Source organism: Pristiophorus japonicus, chromosome 22 (genome assembly GCF_044704955.1).
Source record: "Pristiophorus japonicus isolate sPriJap1 chromosome 22, sPriJap1.hap1, whole genome shotgun sequence".
NCBI classification, from domain to species: domain Eukaryota; kingdom Metazoa; phylum Chordata; class Chondrichthyes; family Pristiophoridae; genus Pristiophorus; species Pristiophorus japonicus.
This window is the reverse complement of record NC_091998.1, coordinates 10,053,896-10,073,041: the sequence shown is the minus strand read 5'-3', so window position 1 is coordinate 10,073,041 and position 19,146 is coordinate 10,053,896. Positions and strand designations below refer to the sequence as shown.

The 19,146-nt window shown below is 45.4% G+C and overlaps 1 protein-coding gene across 1 annotated transcript in view; it reads right to left on the bottom strand.

Annotated features, from left to right (window-relative positions):
* fut11 (fucosyltransferase 11 (alpha (1,3) fucosyltransferase)) overlaps positions 1 to 19,146 on the bottom strand; it is a 34,149-nt gene that overhangs the window by 13,081 nt on the left and 1,922 nt on the right. Inside the window, exon 2 of the mRNA XM_070865603.1 lies at positions 10,185 to 10,810. Within this exon, the coding sequence (XP_070721704.1) occupies positions 10,185 to 10,810 (626 nt within the window). The remainder of the gene's footprint in view (positions 1 to 10,184; positions 10,811 to 19,146) is intronic.

Genomic DNA, 19,146 nt, shown 5'->3' with positions numbered 1-19,146 from the left:
ATCAGTGGCTTTATGGCTATCTTTGCATTGCTAAACATTTGCACATTCTATACTTCAGCTTTTAAAAAAAATTTGTTCACGAGATGTGGGCGTCGCTGGCAAGGCTGGCATTTATTGCCCATCCCTAACTGCCCTTGAGAAGGAGGTGGTGAGCCACCTTCTTGAACCGTTGCAGTCCGTGTGGTGAAGGTGCTCCCACGGTGCTGTTGGGGAGGGAGTTCCGGGATTTTGACCCAGCGACGATGAAGGAACGACCGATATATTTCCAAGTCAGGACGGTGTGTGACTGGGAGGGGAACGTGGAGGTGGTGATGTTCCCATGAGCCTGCTGCCCTTGTCCTTCTAGGTGGTAGAGGTCGCGGGTTTGGGAGGTGCTGTCGGAAACTTCAGTAGTGAACAGTGGTCAAAGTGATTAAGTCACCAGTGAATTACTCTTGGGCCAATTACCTTACTGTGAGCAAGTACCACCTTGCACAACACTCCATCTAAATTTGTCGTTTTAATAAATTTGACTTTGCTGTGTACGATATTCCCAATAATTCACATACATAAGAACATAAGAAATAGGAGGAGTAAGCCATACGGCCCCTCGAGCCTGCTCCGCCATTCAATACAATCATGGCTGATCTGATCATGGACTCAGGTCCCCTTCCCTGCCCGCTCCCCATAACCCCTTATCGGTTAAGAAACTGTCTATGACTGTCTTAAATTTGTTCAATGTCCCAGCTTCCACAGCTCTCTGGGGCAGTGAATTCCACAGATTTACAACCCTCTGGAGAGAAGAAATTCCTCCTCATCTCAGAATAAGGGGCCACCCATTTGAAACAAAGATCATGCCCCCTAGTTCTAGTCTCCCCCCTCAGTGGAAACATCCTCTCTGCATCCACCTTGTCAAGCCCCCCTCATAATCTTATACATTTCGATAAGATAACCTCTCATTCTTCTGAATTCCAATGAGTAGAGGCTCGTTCAACAATGAAATAGCTAAAGTAAAAAATCTTAAAACTGCTAGGAACCCCCTTTTATAACCAGGACTCTCGGGCAGAAGCTTTTCACATCTGAAGCTCCAATGGCAAGCTGCCATTACCAAAACACTAAAAGGAGCCATTGATTATCAATTGTAGCACTTAGCTTCAATTCCTGAAAGGCAATATTCGGCTTGGGTTGTAGTTTACTATGCAGCTAATCAAAGCTCACCGTGCTACAAGATGTGTATCAGCAGCGCAATTATTTTAACAGTGGAAAATAGTTAACCAAAAATACTGCTTTGCAAGCCGGCCGTGCTTTGTTTTCCTTCTGTCAAAATGTTGCCGTAGTTACCGCACTTCATTTTTTCCCCCTCGCTAACGTGCCAACATTGCCACCCATTCTGGGCATCATCACAGAACATTCGTCGTGAACAAGCAGCAACACGTACAAATATGTTTGAACAAAATGAAAAAAAGAAAGTGCTTCGTAGGATCGCATTCTCTTTCCTCATCACCGCTATGTGCTACTCTGCACCTGCCTAAATCGACCCGCATAATCTTCTTTTGATACGAGCTGGCAATTCGAACGCCTCCTTTATTTTAAAAGGGAGACAGCAGCTCACTCCGACCCCATCGTCTTCTCCCTTCCTCTGTAATCTAGCTGCTTTCTAAGGTACAAGATGGCATGGCAGGAGAGCGCGGACATGTGTTATGCTCCTCCTGTACTGTGTGGGAAGTCAGGAACACTTCCGGTGTCCCGGACGACTACGTGTGTGGGAAGTGTGTCCGCCTCCAGCTTCTGACGGACGGCGTTGCAGAGCTGGAGCTGCGGGTGGATTCACTCTGGAGCATGCACGATGCTGAGAATGACATGAATAGCACGTTTAGTGAGTTGGTCTTACCATAGGTAAATGGTCCACAGCCAGATAGGGAATGGAAGACCAACAGGAAGAGCAGTGCAGGGAAGGTAGTGCAGGGGTCCCCTGCAGTCATCCCCCTGCAAAACAGATTCACCACATTGTTGAGGGGGATGACTCATCAGGGGAGGGCAACAGCAGCCAAGTTCATGGCACCGTGGCTGGCCCTGCTGCACAGGAGGGCAGGAAAAAGAGTGGGAGCGCGAGTGATAGGGGATTCAATTGTAAGGGGAATAGATAGGCGTTTCTGCGGCCGCAACCGAGAGTCCAGGATGGTATGTTGCCTCCTTGGTGCAAGAGTCAAGGATGTCTTGGAGCGGGTGCAGGACATTCTGAAAAGGGAGGGTGAACAGCCAGTTGTCGTGATGCATATAGGTACCAACGATATAGGTAAAAAACTGGATGAGGTCCTACGAGACGAATTTAGGGAGCTAGGAGTTAAATTAAAAAGTAGGACCTCAAAATTAATAATCTCAGGATTGCCACCAGTGCCACGTGCTAGTCAGAGTAGGAATCGCAGGATAGCTCAGATGAATACGTGGCTTGAGAAATGGTGCAGAAGGGAAGGATTCAAATTCCTGGGACATTGGAACTGGTTCTGGAGGAGGTGGGACCAGTACAAACCGGACGGTCTGCACCTGGGCAGGATCGGAACCAATGTCCTAGGGGGAGTGTTTGCTAGTGCTGTTGGGGGGGAGTTAAATTAATATGGAAGGGGGATGGGAACCTATGCAGGTAGACACAGGGAAATAGAAGGTGGGCAGAAGCAAAAGATAGAAAGGAGAATAGTAAAAGTGGAGGGCAGAGAAACCCAAGGCAAAAAGCAAAAATGGCCACATTACAGCAAGATTAAAAAGACAAGCGTGAAGGCTCTGTGCCTCAATGCGCGGAGTATTCGGCATTAGGTGGATGAATTAACTGCGCAGATAGCAGTTGATGGATATGATGTGATTGGCATCATGGAGACATGGCTCCAGGGTGACCAAGGCTGGGAACTCAACATCCAAGGGTATTCAGCATTTAGGAAGGATAGACAGAAAGGAAAAGGAGGCGGGGTGGCGTTGCTGGTTAAAGACGAAATCAATGCAATTGTAAGGAAGGACATTAGCCTGGATGATGTGGATTCGATATGGGTGGAGCTGTGGAATTCCAAAGGGCCGAAAACGCTAGTGGGAGTTGTGTATAGACCACCAAATAGTAGTAGTGAGGTTGGGGACAGCATCAAACAAGAAATAAGGGATGTGTGCAATAAAGGTACAGCAGTAATCATGGGCGACTTTAATCTACATATTGATTGGGCTAACCTAACTGGTAGCAATGCGGTGGAGGAGGATTTCCTGGAGTGTATTATGGATGGTTTTCTAGACCAATATGTTGAGGAACCAACCAGGGAGCTGGCCATCCTAGACTGGGTGATGTGTAATGAGAAGGGATTAATTAGTAATCTTGTTGTGCGAGGCCCTTTGGGGAAAAGTGACCATAATATGATAGAATTCCCTATCAAGATGGAGAGTGACAAAGTTAATTCGGAAACTAGGGTCCTGAACTTAAGGAAAGGTAACTTCGACGGTATGATGTGTGAATTGGCTAGAATAGACTGGCAGAGGATACTTAAAGGGTTGATGGTGGATAAGCAATGGCAAACATTTAAAGATCACATGGATGAACTTCAGCAATTGTACATCCCTGCCTGGAGTAAAAATAAAACTGGGAAGGTGGCTCAACCATGGCTAACAACGGAAATTAATAGTGTTAAAACCAAGGAAGAGGCATATAAATTGGCTAGAAAAAGCAACAAACCTGAGGACTTGGAGAAATTTAGAATTCAACAGAGGAGGACTAAGGGTTCAATTAAGAAGGGGAAAAGAGAGTACGAGAGGAAGCTTGCAGGGAACATAAAAACTGACTGCAAAAGCTTCTATAAATATGTGAAGAGAAAAAGATTAGTAAAGACAAATGTAGGTCCCTTGCAGTCGGATTCAGGTGAATTTATAATGGGAACAAAGAAATGGCAGACCAATTGAACCAATACTTCGGTTCTGTCTTCACAAAGGAAGATAATAACCTTCCGAATGTACTAGGGGACAGTGGGTCTAGTGAGAACGAGGAACTGAAAGATATCCTTATTAGGCGGGAAATTGTGTTCGGAAAATTGATGGGATTAAAGGTCGATAAATCCCCGGGTCTTGATAGTCTGCATCCCAGAGTACTTAAGGAAGTGGCCCTAGAAATAGTGGATGCATTGGTGATCATTTTCCAACAATCTATCGACTCTGGATCAGTTCCTATGACTGGAGGGTAGCTAATGTAACGCCACTTTTTTAAAAAAGGAGGGAGAGAGAAAGCGGGTAATTATAGACCGGTTAGCCTGACATCAGTAGTGGGGAAAATGTTGGAATCAATTATTAAAGATGAAATAGCAGCACATTTGGAAAGCAGTGACGGGATCGGTCCAAGTCAGCATGGATTTATGAAGGGAAATCATGCTTGACAAATCTTCCATAATTTTTTTGAGGATGTAACTAGCAGAGTGGACAAGGGAGAACCAGTGGATGTGGTGTAGTTGGACTTTCAAAAGGCTTTTGATAAGGTCCCGCACAAGAGATTGGTGCACAAAATCAAAGCGCATGGTATTCGGGGTAATGTACTGGCGTGGATAGAGAACTGGTTGGCAGATAGGAAGCAGAGAGTCGGGATAAACGGGTCCTTTTCAGAATGGCAGGCAGTTACTAGTGGGGTGCCGTAGGGCTCAGTGCTGGGACCCCAGCTCTTTACAATGTACATTTAGATAGGAATAGTGCAATCAAGCAGACGCAACATAGATTCATGAAGGGGAAATCATGTTTAACTAATTTACTGGAATTCTTTGAGGATATAACGAGCATGGTGGATAGAGGTGTAACGATGGATGTGGTGTATTTAGATTTCCAAAAGGCATTCGATAAGGTGCCACACAAAAGGTTACTGCAGAAGATAAAGGTACGCGGAGACAGAGGAAATGTATTAGCATGGATAGAGAATTGGCTGGCTAACAGAAAGCCGAGAGTCGGGATAAATGGGTCCTTTTCGGGTTGGAAATCGGTGGTTAGTGGTGTTGGGACCACCACTGTTTACAATATACAGAGATGACCTGGAAGAGGGGAGAGAGTGTAGTGTAACAAAATTTGCAGATGACACAAGATTAGTCGGAAAGCGGGTTGTGTAGAGGACACAGAGAGGCTGCAAAAAGATTTCGATAGGTTAAGCGAATGGGCCAAGGTTTGGCAGATGGAATACAATGTCGGAATATGTGAGGTCATCCACCTTGGGAAAAAAAAAAAACAGTAAAAGAGAATATTATTTGAATGGGGAGAAATTACAACATGCTGTGGTGCAGAGGGACCTGGGGGTCCTTGTGCATGAATCCCAAAAGTTAGTTTGCAGGTGCAGCAGGTAATCAGGAAGGCGAATGGAATGTTGGTCTTCATTGCGAGAGGGATGGAGTACAAAAGCAGGGAGGTCCTGCTGCAACTGTACAGGGTATTGGTGAGGCTGCACCTGGAGTACTGCGTGCAGTTTTGGTCACCTTACTTAAGCAAGGATATACTTGCTTTGGAGGGAGTACAGAGACGATTCACTAGGCTGATTCCGGAGATGAGGGGGTTACCTTATGATAGATTGAGTAGACTGGGTCTTTACTCGTTGGAGTTCAGAAGGATGAGGGGTGATCTTATAGAAACATTTAAAAATAATGAAAGGGATAGACAAGATAGAGGCAGAGAGGTTGTTTCCACTGGTCGGGGAGACTAGAACTAGGGGGCACAGCCTCAAAATAAGGGGGAGCAAATTTAAAACCGAGTTGTGAAGGAATTTCTTCTCCCAGAGGATTGTGAATCTGTGGAATTTTCTGCCCAGGGAAGCAGTTGAGGCTAGCTCATTGAATGTATTCAAATCACAGATAGATAGATTTTTAACCAATAAGGGAATTAAGGGTTATGGGGAGAGGGCGGGTAAGTGGAGCTGAGTCCACGGCCAGATTTTCCAATCACCTTGAACCCACGTCCTCTGGTTATCAATTTCACTGGAAACAGTTTCTCCTTATTTGCTCTATCAAAATCATTGAACACCTCGATCAAATCTCTTAACCTTCTCTGCTCTAAGGAAAACAATGATCTTGTTGAGTGGCGGAGCAGGCTCGAGGGGCTAGATGACCTACTCCTGTTCCTAATTCTTATGTTCTTATTAACGATTTGGATGAAGGAATAGAGTGTAATATCTCCAAGTTTGCGAATGACACTAAACTGGGTGGTGGTGTGAGCCGTGAGGAGGATGCTAAGAGGCTGCAGGGTGACTTGGACAGATTAGGTGAGTGGGCAAATACATGGCAGATGCAGTATAATGTGAATAAATGTGAGGTTATCCATTTTGGGGGCAAAAATACGAAGGCAGAATATTATCTGAATGGCGGCAGACTAGAAAAAGGAGAGGTGCAACGAGACCTGGGTGTCATGGTTCATCAGTCACTGAAAGTGGGCACGCAGGTACAGCAGGCGGTAAAGAAGGCAAATGGTATGTTGGCCTTCATAGCTAGGGGATTTGACTATAGGAGCAGAGAGGTCTTACTGCAGTTGTACAGGGCCTTAGTGAGGCCTCATCTGGAATATTGTGTTCGGTTTTGATCTCCTAATCTGAGGAAGGACGTTCTTGCTATTGAGGGAGTGCAGTGAAGGTTCACCAGACTGATTCCAGGGATGGCTGGGCTGTCATATGAGGAGAGACTGGATCAACTGGGCCTTTATTCATTGGCGTTTAGAAGGATGAGAGGGGATCTCATATAAACATATAAGATTCTAAAGGGACTGGACAGGTTAGATGCGGGAAGAATGTTCCCGATGTTGGGGAAGTCCAGAACCAGGGGACATAGTCTTAGGATAAGAGGTAAGCCATTTAGGACTGAGATGAGGAGAAATTTCTTCACTCAGAGTTGTTGACCTGTAGAATTGTCTGCCGCAGAGAGTTGTTGATGCCAGTTCATTGGATATATTCAAGAGGGAGTTAGATATGGCCCTTACAGTTAAGGGGATCAAGGGGTATGGAGAAAGCAGGAAAGGGGTACTGAAGGAATGATCAGCCATGATCTTATTGAATGGCGGTGCAGGCTCGAAGGGCCAAATGGCCTACTCCTACACTTATTTTCTATGTTTCTATGAGTCGTGACCTTATTGAATGGCGGAGCAGGTTTGAGGGAAGAATAGCCTACTCCGGCTCCTAATTATTATGTTCTTGTTAGAGAAAGCACCAAGATTAAATGAAACAGGGAACAGAGAGTCAAAACTGGGGTATTTAGTCAAAGTTTCAGTATAATTTCCAATCGGAAATTTTAGTAGAAATCACAGCACGGACATGAGTAAATATGTACAGCAATGGCTTGCCAATATTTTCATATATAGGCTGCCTGCCAAACACAGTTCATCACTGCGATCTTAACGTGCTTATTCACACCTACATCACCAATTATAATTTACTTTGAGAACTTCCCTGCAGTCCCCTCAGTTGCCATGAAACCATTGTGCAGTACCACAGCCAGAATTTGTGTCCTGCAGGAACTGCACAACACATCAGGCAAGATTTAAAGTCTTGGCGAACACACAAGGTCAACATTTGCATTATCGGCCTCATTTTGTTTTTAAGCGGATTCAACTTTGAGTAAGGAAGGTAACCGTATTCGTCATCAGCAACTCCCAATCCACGCTTTACAGCACGGCAAAGCTCCTGAGCAAACATCTCGTTCAAACTCTTCTAATCTCAACTCATTTCCCCGTTAAAAAAAAGAATGGGAGCAAGATTTAAACTTAAAGGATCTGAAACATCGATAGAATTTGCTCTCAATTCAAAATAACGCAACAGCTGGCTTAATAGCTCACGTTATTGTTATCATTGGGGTTGTTCTCCCATAAGCTTCCACTACTTGCTTGGCCTGCTCGATACAGATCACTGCACAGCACCTGGATACGTCAGTATGTGGAGTGTGCGGCAGCTCATCCAGAAGCTGTGAAGTGCATCACATTACTCACTTCAAGCAGAGATCTGCTAGTGTGAGGGAGAGCAGTTAGTAGAGGGCTGAAATGACAAATCATTGAAGTAGCTTAGGTTACTGCATCTAGAAAGGACTTGGAATCATAGAATGCCACGGCACACAAGGCCATTCGGCCCATCACGCCTGTGCTGGCGCTTTGGCGGAGCTATCCAATTAATCCCACTCCCCTTCTCTTTCCCCACAGCCCTGGAGTCATTTTCCCTTCAAATCTATATCCAATTCTCTTTTGAAAGTTACTATTGAATCTGCTTCCACCAGGCAGCACATTCCAGATCACAACAACTCGCTATGTATAAAAAAAAAGTTTCCTCATGTAGCATCTGGTTCTTTTTCCAATCACCTTAAACCCACGTCCTCTGGTTATCAATCCCACTGGAAACAGTTTCTCCTTATTTGCTCTATCAAAATCATTGAACACCTCGATCAAATCTCTTAACCTTCTCTGCTCTAAGGAAAACAATCCCAGCTTCTCCAGTCTCTCCACATAACTGAAGTCTCTCATCCCTGGCACCATCCTAGTAAATCTCCTCTGCACCCTCTCCAAGGTCCCGACATCCTTATATAGCACCAACTTACATTTATATAGTGCCTTTCACAGCTTCAGGACGTCCCAAAGCGCTTTACAGCCAATGAAGTCATTTTAAAGTCTAGTCACGGTCGTAATGTAGGAACCGTGGCAGCCAATTTGCGCACAGCTATTTAAAGTTATGTTGCTTGAGGGAATTAATGGTGGCCAAGGCACCAGGAGAACTCCTACGCTGTTCTTTGAAACAGTGCCATGGAATCTTTCATGGGCACCTAAGGGGGGGTGGGGCATCAGTTTAACGTCTCGTCCTAGCTCCCAAGTGCTGAAATAAATTCCAACCGGTGGGGAACCACTGAAAATCTCTACAGCGGAGCTGCTTCCAAGGAGTTGATGAGCGGCAGCAGCAAGGGCTAAAATAAAACCATAAAAACACAAACAGAATGTCAGCGTTTGTGGAGAGAATGGACAGGTTAACTTCAAGTGTAACGATTCATCAGAAATAATTACATATGAACAGCATTTAAAGAGGAACTGAATTGAATAGAGCTGGCGCGGACTACCTCAGGGCAAGCCAATCTTTGAGAGGGGGCTTCAAAGCAGGTAACAGGCCTCTTATTTGGGTTTGTCCTTACCCAATATGGCGGCCGGCGCATTTCCGGCTGGAAGTGTGTGAGTGGTTCCTGTCTGCCATTTTGGGGCCTTTGTAGGCCATGTAATGCCTGAAAAGCAGGTGCTACTCAGCGCAATTTCTAGGCCGATGCACACAATTCTATTTGTCCTAATGGTCACACCAAGACCCGCTCACCCATCACCACTGTGCTCGCTGATCTACATTGGCTTCCAGTTAAGCAACGCCTCGATTTCAAAATTCTCATCCTTATTTTCAAATCCCTCCAGGGCATCACCCCTCCCTGCCTCTGTAATCCCCCACCCAGAGATGTCTGCACTCCTCTAATTCTGCCCTCTTGAGCATCCCTGATTATAATCGCTCAACCATTAGTGGCCGTGCCATCTGTTGCCTGGGCCCCGAGCTCTGGAACTCCCTCTGCCTAAACCTCTCCACCTCTCTACCTCCTTCAAGACGCTCCTTAAAACCTACCTCTTTCCTGCACTAATTTCTACTTATGCGGCTCGGTGTCAAATTGTTTTATCTCATAACACTCCTGTGAAGTGCATTGGGACGTTTCACTATGTTAAAGGCGCTATATAAATACAAGTTGTTGTTGTTGATGAATCGAATCAATAAAGAAAGGTGAATCAATTGTTGAGTATATTCAAGACAGAGATTCTTGGATATTAAGAGAAGCAAGGGATATGGGGATTGGGCGGGAAGGTGGAGTTGAGGTAGAAGATCAGCCATGATCTTACTGAATGGCGGAGCAGGCTTGAGGAGCCGAATGGCCGACTCCTGCTCCTATTTCTTATGTTAGCTGCCATGCACCCAGTATGCTATCAGCTTTATCTTACCACCAAGGATGTAGCGGTGTGCTTAAACTCCACAATATCTTGGTTACTGCCCAAGCGAGTGCAGATGCAAAAATGCCACCATTATACACAGGACACACGGTGTGGAGAGAAATATCAAATGCTACAGGAGCAGCATGGTTAAGTGATGAACAAGTTGCAGGGAACGTCAAGCCGTGGGAATGGTTGCAATACTCCTATGTTCTGTGCACCTGTAATTGTTGGCAACGTACCTGTCGTCTTCAGGAATGTCTTCAAAGTTTCCGTAGCCAGGCACAGGCATCGGGCAGCCCATGTGATTGTAAGCCGCGATGCTGGGGGCCGGAGGCGGAAACTTAGCTGGTTGCTTTCGGTGAGCCTCCTCCGCTCGCAAGCGCTCGTTCTCCCGGTCGCAAACGAAGCATTCAAATCCATTCAAATAGTTGGGCTTGCTGACGTCGTTCACGCCCCATTCTCTCTTGTCCAAGCTCTCCAGCAGTAGCGTGTTGGTGATGCCGCCCGGCTGCTTGTACTCGAGGTACTTCAAGTACTCCTCGTCATTCTGGTCAAGGTAATTGATGAAGTCCGCCAAGTCCTTTGGGGTCTCAAAGTCGTCGATCAGAATGATGGAGTGGTTGTTGGGCATCCAGTCCTGCACCACCGGGGAACCGCGGTAGATCGGCACGGCGCCCAAGTGCATGGGGCGCCAGAGTTTCTCGGTCATATAATCGTCGCAGATTGCGTTCTCCATGGCAAGGTGGAACTTGTACGTGCTAATGAAATCCATGAACTCTGGGTCTTCCGTTGTGGCTGTTAGTGTGTCCACGAGCCGGTCATTAGGCAACTCTTTGTTGTTCAGGCACTGGCCGTAAGAGTCAATCTACACCGCAGAAAGGGAAGAAAACAAAATTAAATTAAATTAACGAACAGCAGCTCATCTTTCAATGCGGCACTTTTATAGCCTTCTGGATTCAACATAAAGTTCAACAATTTCAGATCATAACCTCTGCTCCCACTTTTCAGATGGCAGCTGTTGACGATTCTGCTATTCCCATTTACACTTGCTCTAGACCCATCTTTTCTTTCTTTACTTGGCCCATTGCCATCTCCTTTCACTAGGTTGATTCGGGAGATGAGGGGGTTGACTGATGAGGAAAGGTCGAGTCGGTTGAACCTCTACTCATTGGAATTCAGAAGAATGAGAGGTGAACTTATTGAAACGTATAAGATTATGAGGGGGCTTGTCAAGGTGGATGCAGAGAGGATGTTTCCATTGATGGGGGAGACTAGAACTAGGGGGCATAATCTTAGAATAAGGGGCCGCCCATTTAAAACTGAGAGGAGGAATTTCTTCTCTCGGAGGGTTGTAAATCTGTGGAATTCGCTGCCTCAGAGAGCTGTGGAGGCTGGGTCATTGAATAAATTTAAGACAGAGATAGACAGTTTCTTAACCGTTAAGGGAATAAGGGGTTATAGGGGGCGGGCAGGGAAGTGGACCGGAGTCCATGATCGGATCAGCCATGATCTTATTGAATGGTGGAGCAGGCTCGAGGGGCCGTATGGCCTACTCCTGCTCCTATTTCTTATGTTCTCCTTTTGCTTTGTAATATCATAACTTGTGTCATTTAATCTCTCCTGCCTGCCACTTTATCAGAGCTTCCCTTTCATTCTTTCCTCCCTTACCCCCTTTCCCTGCCCCTGCATATGTTTAAAACCTGCTACATCACTAACTCTTTCCAGTTCTGACAAAGTGTCGTCGACCTGAAACATCGCTCTCCACAGGTGCTGCCTGACCTGCTGAGTGTTTCCAACATTTTTTGTTTTTATTTTAAAATAAACCTCAGTCGACGTGTATCTTAAGAGCTCTTTTAAATTAAAGCGGATGTAGAAAAAATTGCTCGGCGGAGGCTGAGGAGCAGCAATCTGCTTTTCTGGCAGCAGATGCAGAAACCTCGGCAGTTTTAAAAATATATGTGGATAGTTCAGACAAAAAAAGGCAATGTTTTAAATTTTTGGGTGGGTGGGGGTAATTGCAGGATAAGCGGTAAATAAAGAGAAGACATTTATTTATAACACACCTTTCATGATCACCGGACATCTCAAAGCGCTTTACAGCCAATGAAGTACTTTTGGAGCGTAGTCACTGTAGTAATGTGGGAAATGCGGCAGCCAATTTGCGCACAGCAAGCTCCCACAAACAGATTATCTGGTCATTATCATGTTGTTGTTTTAGTGATGTTGATTGAGGGATAAATATTGGCCCCAGGACACCGGTGATAACTCCCCTGTCTTCTTCGAAATAGTGGGATCTTTTACGTCCACCTGAGAGAACAGACGGGGCCTCGGTTTAACGTCTCATTCAAAAGACGACACCTCCAATAGTGCAGCACTCCCTCAGCACTGCACTGGGAGTGGCAGCCAAGATGTTTGTGCTGAAGTCTCTGGAATGGGACTTGAACCCACAACCTTCTGACTCCGAGGCGAGGGTGCTGCCCACTGAGCCACAGCTGACACCAACTCAAATGATGTAACTCAGATGATGTCACAAAGCTTTCCCCCCACTTAGCAGTGTGAACGTGATAACCAGTTCAACCACATTACAGAACTCAATTAGCAAAGACATCCCGACAATATATCTGGTTTAAAACAGGTCATTTTGATCATTGCCAACACCACAAACAAAATTATTGTAATCATAAAGAAGTATAATTTGGACACCGAATCACCAATGCTCCCTTTAAACTGTGCGGCTATGCGGCGATCTGCAGCTCCCGCACAGCCTGCTCACCGGCTTTTAAATAGGAAAAACTGCGCATGCACGGTGTTGAGTGGGCCTCGCCCCCCCAAAAAAAAAACAATTAACGGAAACTTTGCTAACCACAGATTCCTATCCTAGTGATTAGGAAAAGAACGTCAAAACATAATGCAGTAGAATCTCTTTGTACTGTGTTAGCTACTCTAATTTTTTTTTAAGTTTACAATATGATCATACAGTCCATATACAGTCCACTCAGTTACTTGACTATTGCACCTTGTATGCCACCAGAACCCACACACAGACAAAGGACTGTTCTAGTCACCTCAATCACTTTTGACTTGTTCAATTGTAGTCGAAGAATGTACTTCATTGGCTGTAAAGCACTTTGGGACATCCTGAGTCGAGAAAGGCACTCTAGAAATGCAAGTCTTCCTTTCATAATAACTCAAGGCAGCAGATTCATAAATTATGGAAAGGTTAAGATTTTATTTTGCTTTTTTTTGAAAAATAAGGCAAGTGCAGATTTTCCATTCAGGATAAAATTAAAGTCTGTTAAAACTAGTTTGCATATTTAAGTATTAAAACTGTAAAGCTGAGTCAAAAAGGAGTGCCTCTTTAAACTTCATGGCGTTTATATGAGGTGTTAATACAAGGTGTTGTGCTACTGAACAAAACCATTTAACAAAAAAATGCGCAATGCTATTTATTGCTGTTCAATTTGAAAACATGGCATTTATGAAAAAATGCACAGGATATTAGGTTAAATAAAGTATCAACATATTGCAAGATTCAATATTTAAATATAAATGAAATTTGAATTTCAAATAAAACTCTCTTATGTTGTTAACAGCTTCTATAGCAACAGTTAATGCAGAACAGTTTTCTTTTGGTTAGCTAGCATTGGAGCCAATACCATGATACCTTCTTCCGATCTCACCCTACTGGTAGATTGACACTGCCCCCTGCTGTAAAGTGCAAGCTACATTTTGCACAAATCTGAAGGCAATCACTTGAATTCAATCGGTTCTCTTCCTCTCTCTCCTCTTCCCCCACCTCTTAAACATACTGGATTATATTTCAACATTTAGAGTAAACTAGCTCTCATTGCGATAGGATACATTCACAACAGTTTATTTCAATTAAATAGGTTAGGCAGGACCAGGGGTCACAAATTTAAGTTCCATGAGGCTGGATCTAGGTCAGGAGGTGGTTCTTTTCCCAGGGAATAGTAGACCTCTGGAACAAGCTGTTGTTTCATGTGGTGGATGCAGACGCGCTGAATTCCTTCAAGCGAAAGCTAGACTAGTTTCCAGCTGGGGCGGAGATCACCCCTTACTGCAGGGAGGTACTGCGGGGAATTTAATGGCCAGAATGATCTCCTGGACTAGTTTCGATCACCTAGATGAGGCGGAGAGTAATTTCCCAGATTTCCCCCCCCCCCAAATTGGTCTGGGTTTTTTTTTTAATCTGTTTTTTTGCTGCGCCCAAGAGATCACGTGGTTTCAGGTGGGGGTGGAGTCCATGGGGCCGAAATTTAGGGGTGCCAGAAAACTAGGGCACCTTGAGTGGTACTTACTGCTGGGATCTCAGACGAGGTCAAAAGAGCCATTTTCAGGACTTTGAAAAAATCAAAGTATCACAGGAAATAACTCGTAATGGGGGGGGGGGGGGGGCATAGACTTAAAGCCAGGCTGACTGGCTGAAAATCGGTCGGTCAGGAACTCTGCCGCTGTCAATCAGCAGCGGGGTGATGTCACAGCGCGTGTGCGTCACCACGCTCTCTCCCCTCCATTAAAGGGGAGAGATTCTCTTATTTTAAATATTCGGCCACCAGAGAGGGTTTCGGCCGGGCCAGCGGCCTGGCGCCCAAGAGGGGGTGTCAGGCTGCCGGGCCCGCCGCACTCACTCTGCAGAGGGTGCACAGACAGAGAAACCTGTCGGGGGGCCCCGTGCGGCGGGGGATCGACGGATGGAGCTGAATATTTTTGGTAAGTATTTTTGTTTAATAAAATTAGCGGCGCAACCACTGATGTCTCGCTTTTGGCGGTCATCTGAATCGGACAAGATCCGGTCTGGGCCCGAAAAATCGCCGCCGTGAATTTAGGGCGGGTCGGCCAGTTGACCCCAAAGCGGCGGCCATTCGATTTGTAAGAATGGCCGTCGCAATCGGGTATTAACAGTTCTCTTTGAGACCCTGAATTTCAGCTCCTATATATGTTGTGATACGCAAGGTATCGCAATTGTGTGGGACAGGCTCGATGTGCCAGATGGTCTTTACCAGTCCGTCATTGTTCGTATGTTCGATATTAATACTGGGAAATTAAATTAACATCGAGAGCACTCCCAGGCCAGGTACGGGCCAGCTGCAGAGCAAAGATTTTTTTCCACCCTTCCCTTAAATTTGGAAGGCAAAAATTAATTTTCCATTTTAATCTTGGATTGGACTCATCTTTTCCCTTCAATCCATTATGCATCAAGCTCAAAATTCTACTCAAACCTACATGGAATTTCCTCATTTGTAATGCATGGGGAGAGAATGGAGCAGAAAATTAATGTCTACAGAATTTTTAAAAATCCATTAACCTCACAGTGTAAATCTACGATGCCAGCTGTGGCAGCACATAAGGATAGCTCTCTCGCTTCACAGTCCGCAGGTTGTGGGCTCAAGTCCCACTCCAGAGACTTGAGCACAAAAATCCCAGTGCCGTGCTGAGGGAGCGCTGCACTGTTAGAGGTGCCGTCTTTCAGATGAGACATTAAACCGAGGCCCCGTCTGCCCTCGCATGTGGGCGTAAAAGATCTCATGGCACTATTTCGAAGAAGAGCAGGGGAGTTATCCCCGGTGTCCTGGCCAATATTTATCCCTCAATCAACATCTAAAACAGATTAACTGGGTCATTATCACATTGCTGTTTGTGGGAGCTTGCCGTTTGCAAATTGGCTGCCGCATTTCCCACATTACAACAGTGACTACAATTCAAAAGTACTTCATTAGCTGTAAAGGGCTTTGAGACGTCCGGTGGCTGTGAAAGATGCTATATAAATGCAAGTCTTTCTTTCACTCCACTATTCATAAAACCTCAACTACAAAGTCCTCGTCAGCGACACAAGTCCTGCCTGAAGTAAGCTCTGTGCTCACTGTGGATTCAGTAGTGGATAGACCATTCCATCCCATTTACCTGCTCCTTCTTGGGAAACAGTGAGATATGGATTGGGTCAGTAAACTGTCCAGCACAACTCTATTTGGAGTAGACAAAATTAAACATTAAATCAAGTGCCCCCCAATCTGGGGGACACTCCAGACTCTTTCCAACTGCCCTTTTATTTTGTGGTTTTTTTTTTGGGGGGGGGGCTTTAAAATCATAAATTTTACAAGTGCCCCCTATAAAAGGGGAGGGGGACACTAAAACCCGGCAATTAAAATAAATTAAACTTTAAAACATATAAAATCAAATTAAAATTTGGTTGCCGGGAGTGACGATGCACTCCAGTCCCTCCGGCGCCTACCTCTCGCGGAAGGCCGCGAGCGTACCGGTGGACACCGCGTGCTCCATCTCCAAGGACACCCTGGCCCGGATGTAGGCGCGGAAGAGAGGCAGGCAGTCGGGCTGAACGACCCCCTCGACCGCACTGTCTACCACATCCCCAACAGCCAAATTACAGCTGGGACCATTTGAGGGAAATTTGAAATTGACGAAAGTCTCGTACCTTTCTTGTAAAGTTATGCTTCTCTTCACTTGCATCTGCTGCACAGCCGTACAGAAACATAGAAACATAGAAAATAGGTGCAGGAGTAGGCCATTCGGCCCTTCTAGCCTGCACCGCCATTCAATGAGTTCATGGCTGAACATGTAACTTCAGTACCCCATTCCTGCTTTCTCACCATACCCCTTGATTCCCCTAGTAGTAAGGACTTCATCTAACTCCTTTTTGAATATATTTAGTGAATTGGCCTCAACAACTTTCTGTGGTAGAGAATTCCACAGGTTCACCACTCTCTGGGTGAAGAAATTCCTCCTCATCTCGGTCCTAAATGGCTTCCCCCTTATCCTTAGACTGTGTCCCCTGGTTCTGGACTTCCCCAACATTGGGAACATTCTTCCTGCATCTAACCTGTCTAACCCCGTCAGAATTTTAAACGTTTCTATGAGGTCCCCTCTCATTCTTCTGAACTCCAGTGAATACAAGCCCAGTTGATCCAGTCTTTCTTGATAAGTCAGTCCCGCCATCCCGGGAATCAGTCTGGTGAACCTTCGCTGCACTCCCTCAATAGCAAGAATGTCCTTCCTCAGGTTAGGAGACCAAAACTGTACACAATACTCCAGGTGTGCCTCACCAAGGCCCTGTACAATTGTAGCAACACCTCCCTGCCCCTGTACTCAAATCCCCTCGCTATGAAGGCCAACATGCCATTTGCTTTCTTAACCGCCTGCTGTACCTGCATGCCAACCTTCAATGACTGATGTACCATGGCACCCAGGTCTCTTTGCACCTCCCCTTTTCCTAATCTGTCACCATTCAGATAATAGTCTGTCTCTCTGTTTTTACCACCAAAGTGGATAAACTCACATTTATCCACATTACACTTCATCTGCCATGCATTTGCCCACTAACCTAACCTATCCAAGTCGCTCTGCAGCCTCATAGCATCCTCCTCGCAGCTCACACTGCCACCCAACTTAGTGTCATCCGCAAATTTGGAGATACTACATTTAATCCCCTCGTCTAAATCATTAATGTACAGTGTAAACAGCTGGGGCCCCAGCACAGAACCTTGCGGTACCCCACTAGTCACTGCCTGCCATTCTGAAAAGTCCCCATTTACTCCTACTCTTTGCTTCCTGTCTGACAACCAGTTCTCAATCCATGTCAGCACACTACCCCCAATCCCATGTGCTTTAACTTTGCACATTAATCTCTTGTGTGGGACCTTGTCGAAAGCCTTCTGAAAGTCCAAATATACCACATCAACTGGTTCTCCCTTGTCCACTCTACTGGAAACATCCTCAAAAAATTCCAGAAGATTTGTCAAGCATGATTTCCCTTTCACAAATCCATGCTGACTTGGACCTATCATATTACCTCTTTCCAAATGCACTGCTATGACATCCTTAATAATTGATTCCATCATTTTACCCACTACCGATGTCAGGCTGACCGGTCTATAATTCCCTGTTTTCTCTCTCCCTCCTTTTTTAAAAAGTGGGGATACATTGGCTACCCTCCACTCCATAGGAACTGATCCAGAGTCAATGGAATGTTGGAAAATGACTGTCAATGCATCCACTATTTCCAAGGCCACCTCCTTAAGTACTCTGGGATGCAGTCCATCAGGCCCTGGGGATTTATCGGCCTTCAATCCCATCAATTTCCCCAACACAATTTCCCGACTAATAAGGATTTCCCTCAGTTCCTCCTCCTTACTAGATCCTCCGACCCCTTTTATATCCGGAAGGTTGTTTGTGTCTTCCTCAGTAAATACCGAACCAAAGTACTTGTTCAATTGGTCCGCCATTTCTTTGTTCCCCGTTATGACTTCCCCTGATTCTGACTGCAGGGGACCTACGTTTGTCTTTACTAACCTTTTTCTCTTTACATATCTATAGAAACTTTTGCAATCCGTCTTAATGTTCCCTGCAAGCTTCTTCTCGTACTCCATTTTCCCTGCCCTAATCAAACCCTTTGTCCTCCTCTGCTGAGTTCTAAATTTCTCCCAGTCCCCGGGCTCGCTGCTATTTCTGGCCAATTTGTATGCCACTTCCTTGGCTTTAATGCTATCCCTGATTTCCCTTGATAGCCACGGTTGAGCCACCTTCCCTTTTTTATTTTTACGCCAGACAGGAATGTACAATTGTTGTAGTTCATCCATGCAGTCTCTAAATGTCTGCCATTGCCCATCCACAATCAACCCCTTCACATTCTTTTCGCTTTCCTTCAATCACAATAAGCTACTGCCAGAAATATGCAGATGTTGTTCATTTCCCACCACCTGGCCACAGCCTGGGGTCTGATTTCAATTACATCACTTTCCTGTTCCTGGTGCCAGATTATTTGGTCGTTGTGACTGAGCAATCCACATGAGTTGCTGAAGTCCTTTTGGGTCTGATTGATGAGTGTACATTTGTTGAGTGACGTAATTTAGATGTACTGTTTCTGACCAAATCTGCGAGGTAATTACACCACAGTCGCTGGCTGAGCATGACATACTGGCGTAGAATTGTGCCAGTCTTGTCTACCTTCAGTGCTGAATCCTAACAGCAACACTGGACAGTTAGGCAAGCTGGGAAGAGAGTTAACTCGGCTCTCCAAATGATTGATGGTTGAGTCAGTGAGTCGTTGCGGCCATAGACTAGTTGTAGCGTGGGGGGTAAATGCCAACATTGTGATCGTGGCAGAGGTGCGGTGAATGTTCCAAAACACTTTACAGCCAATGAAGTACATTTGAATTGTAGTCACTG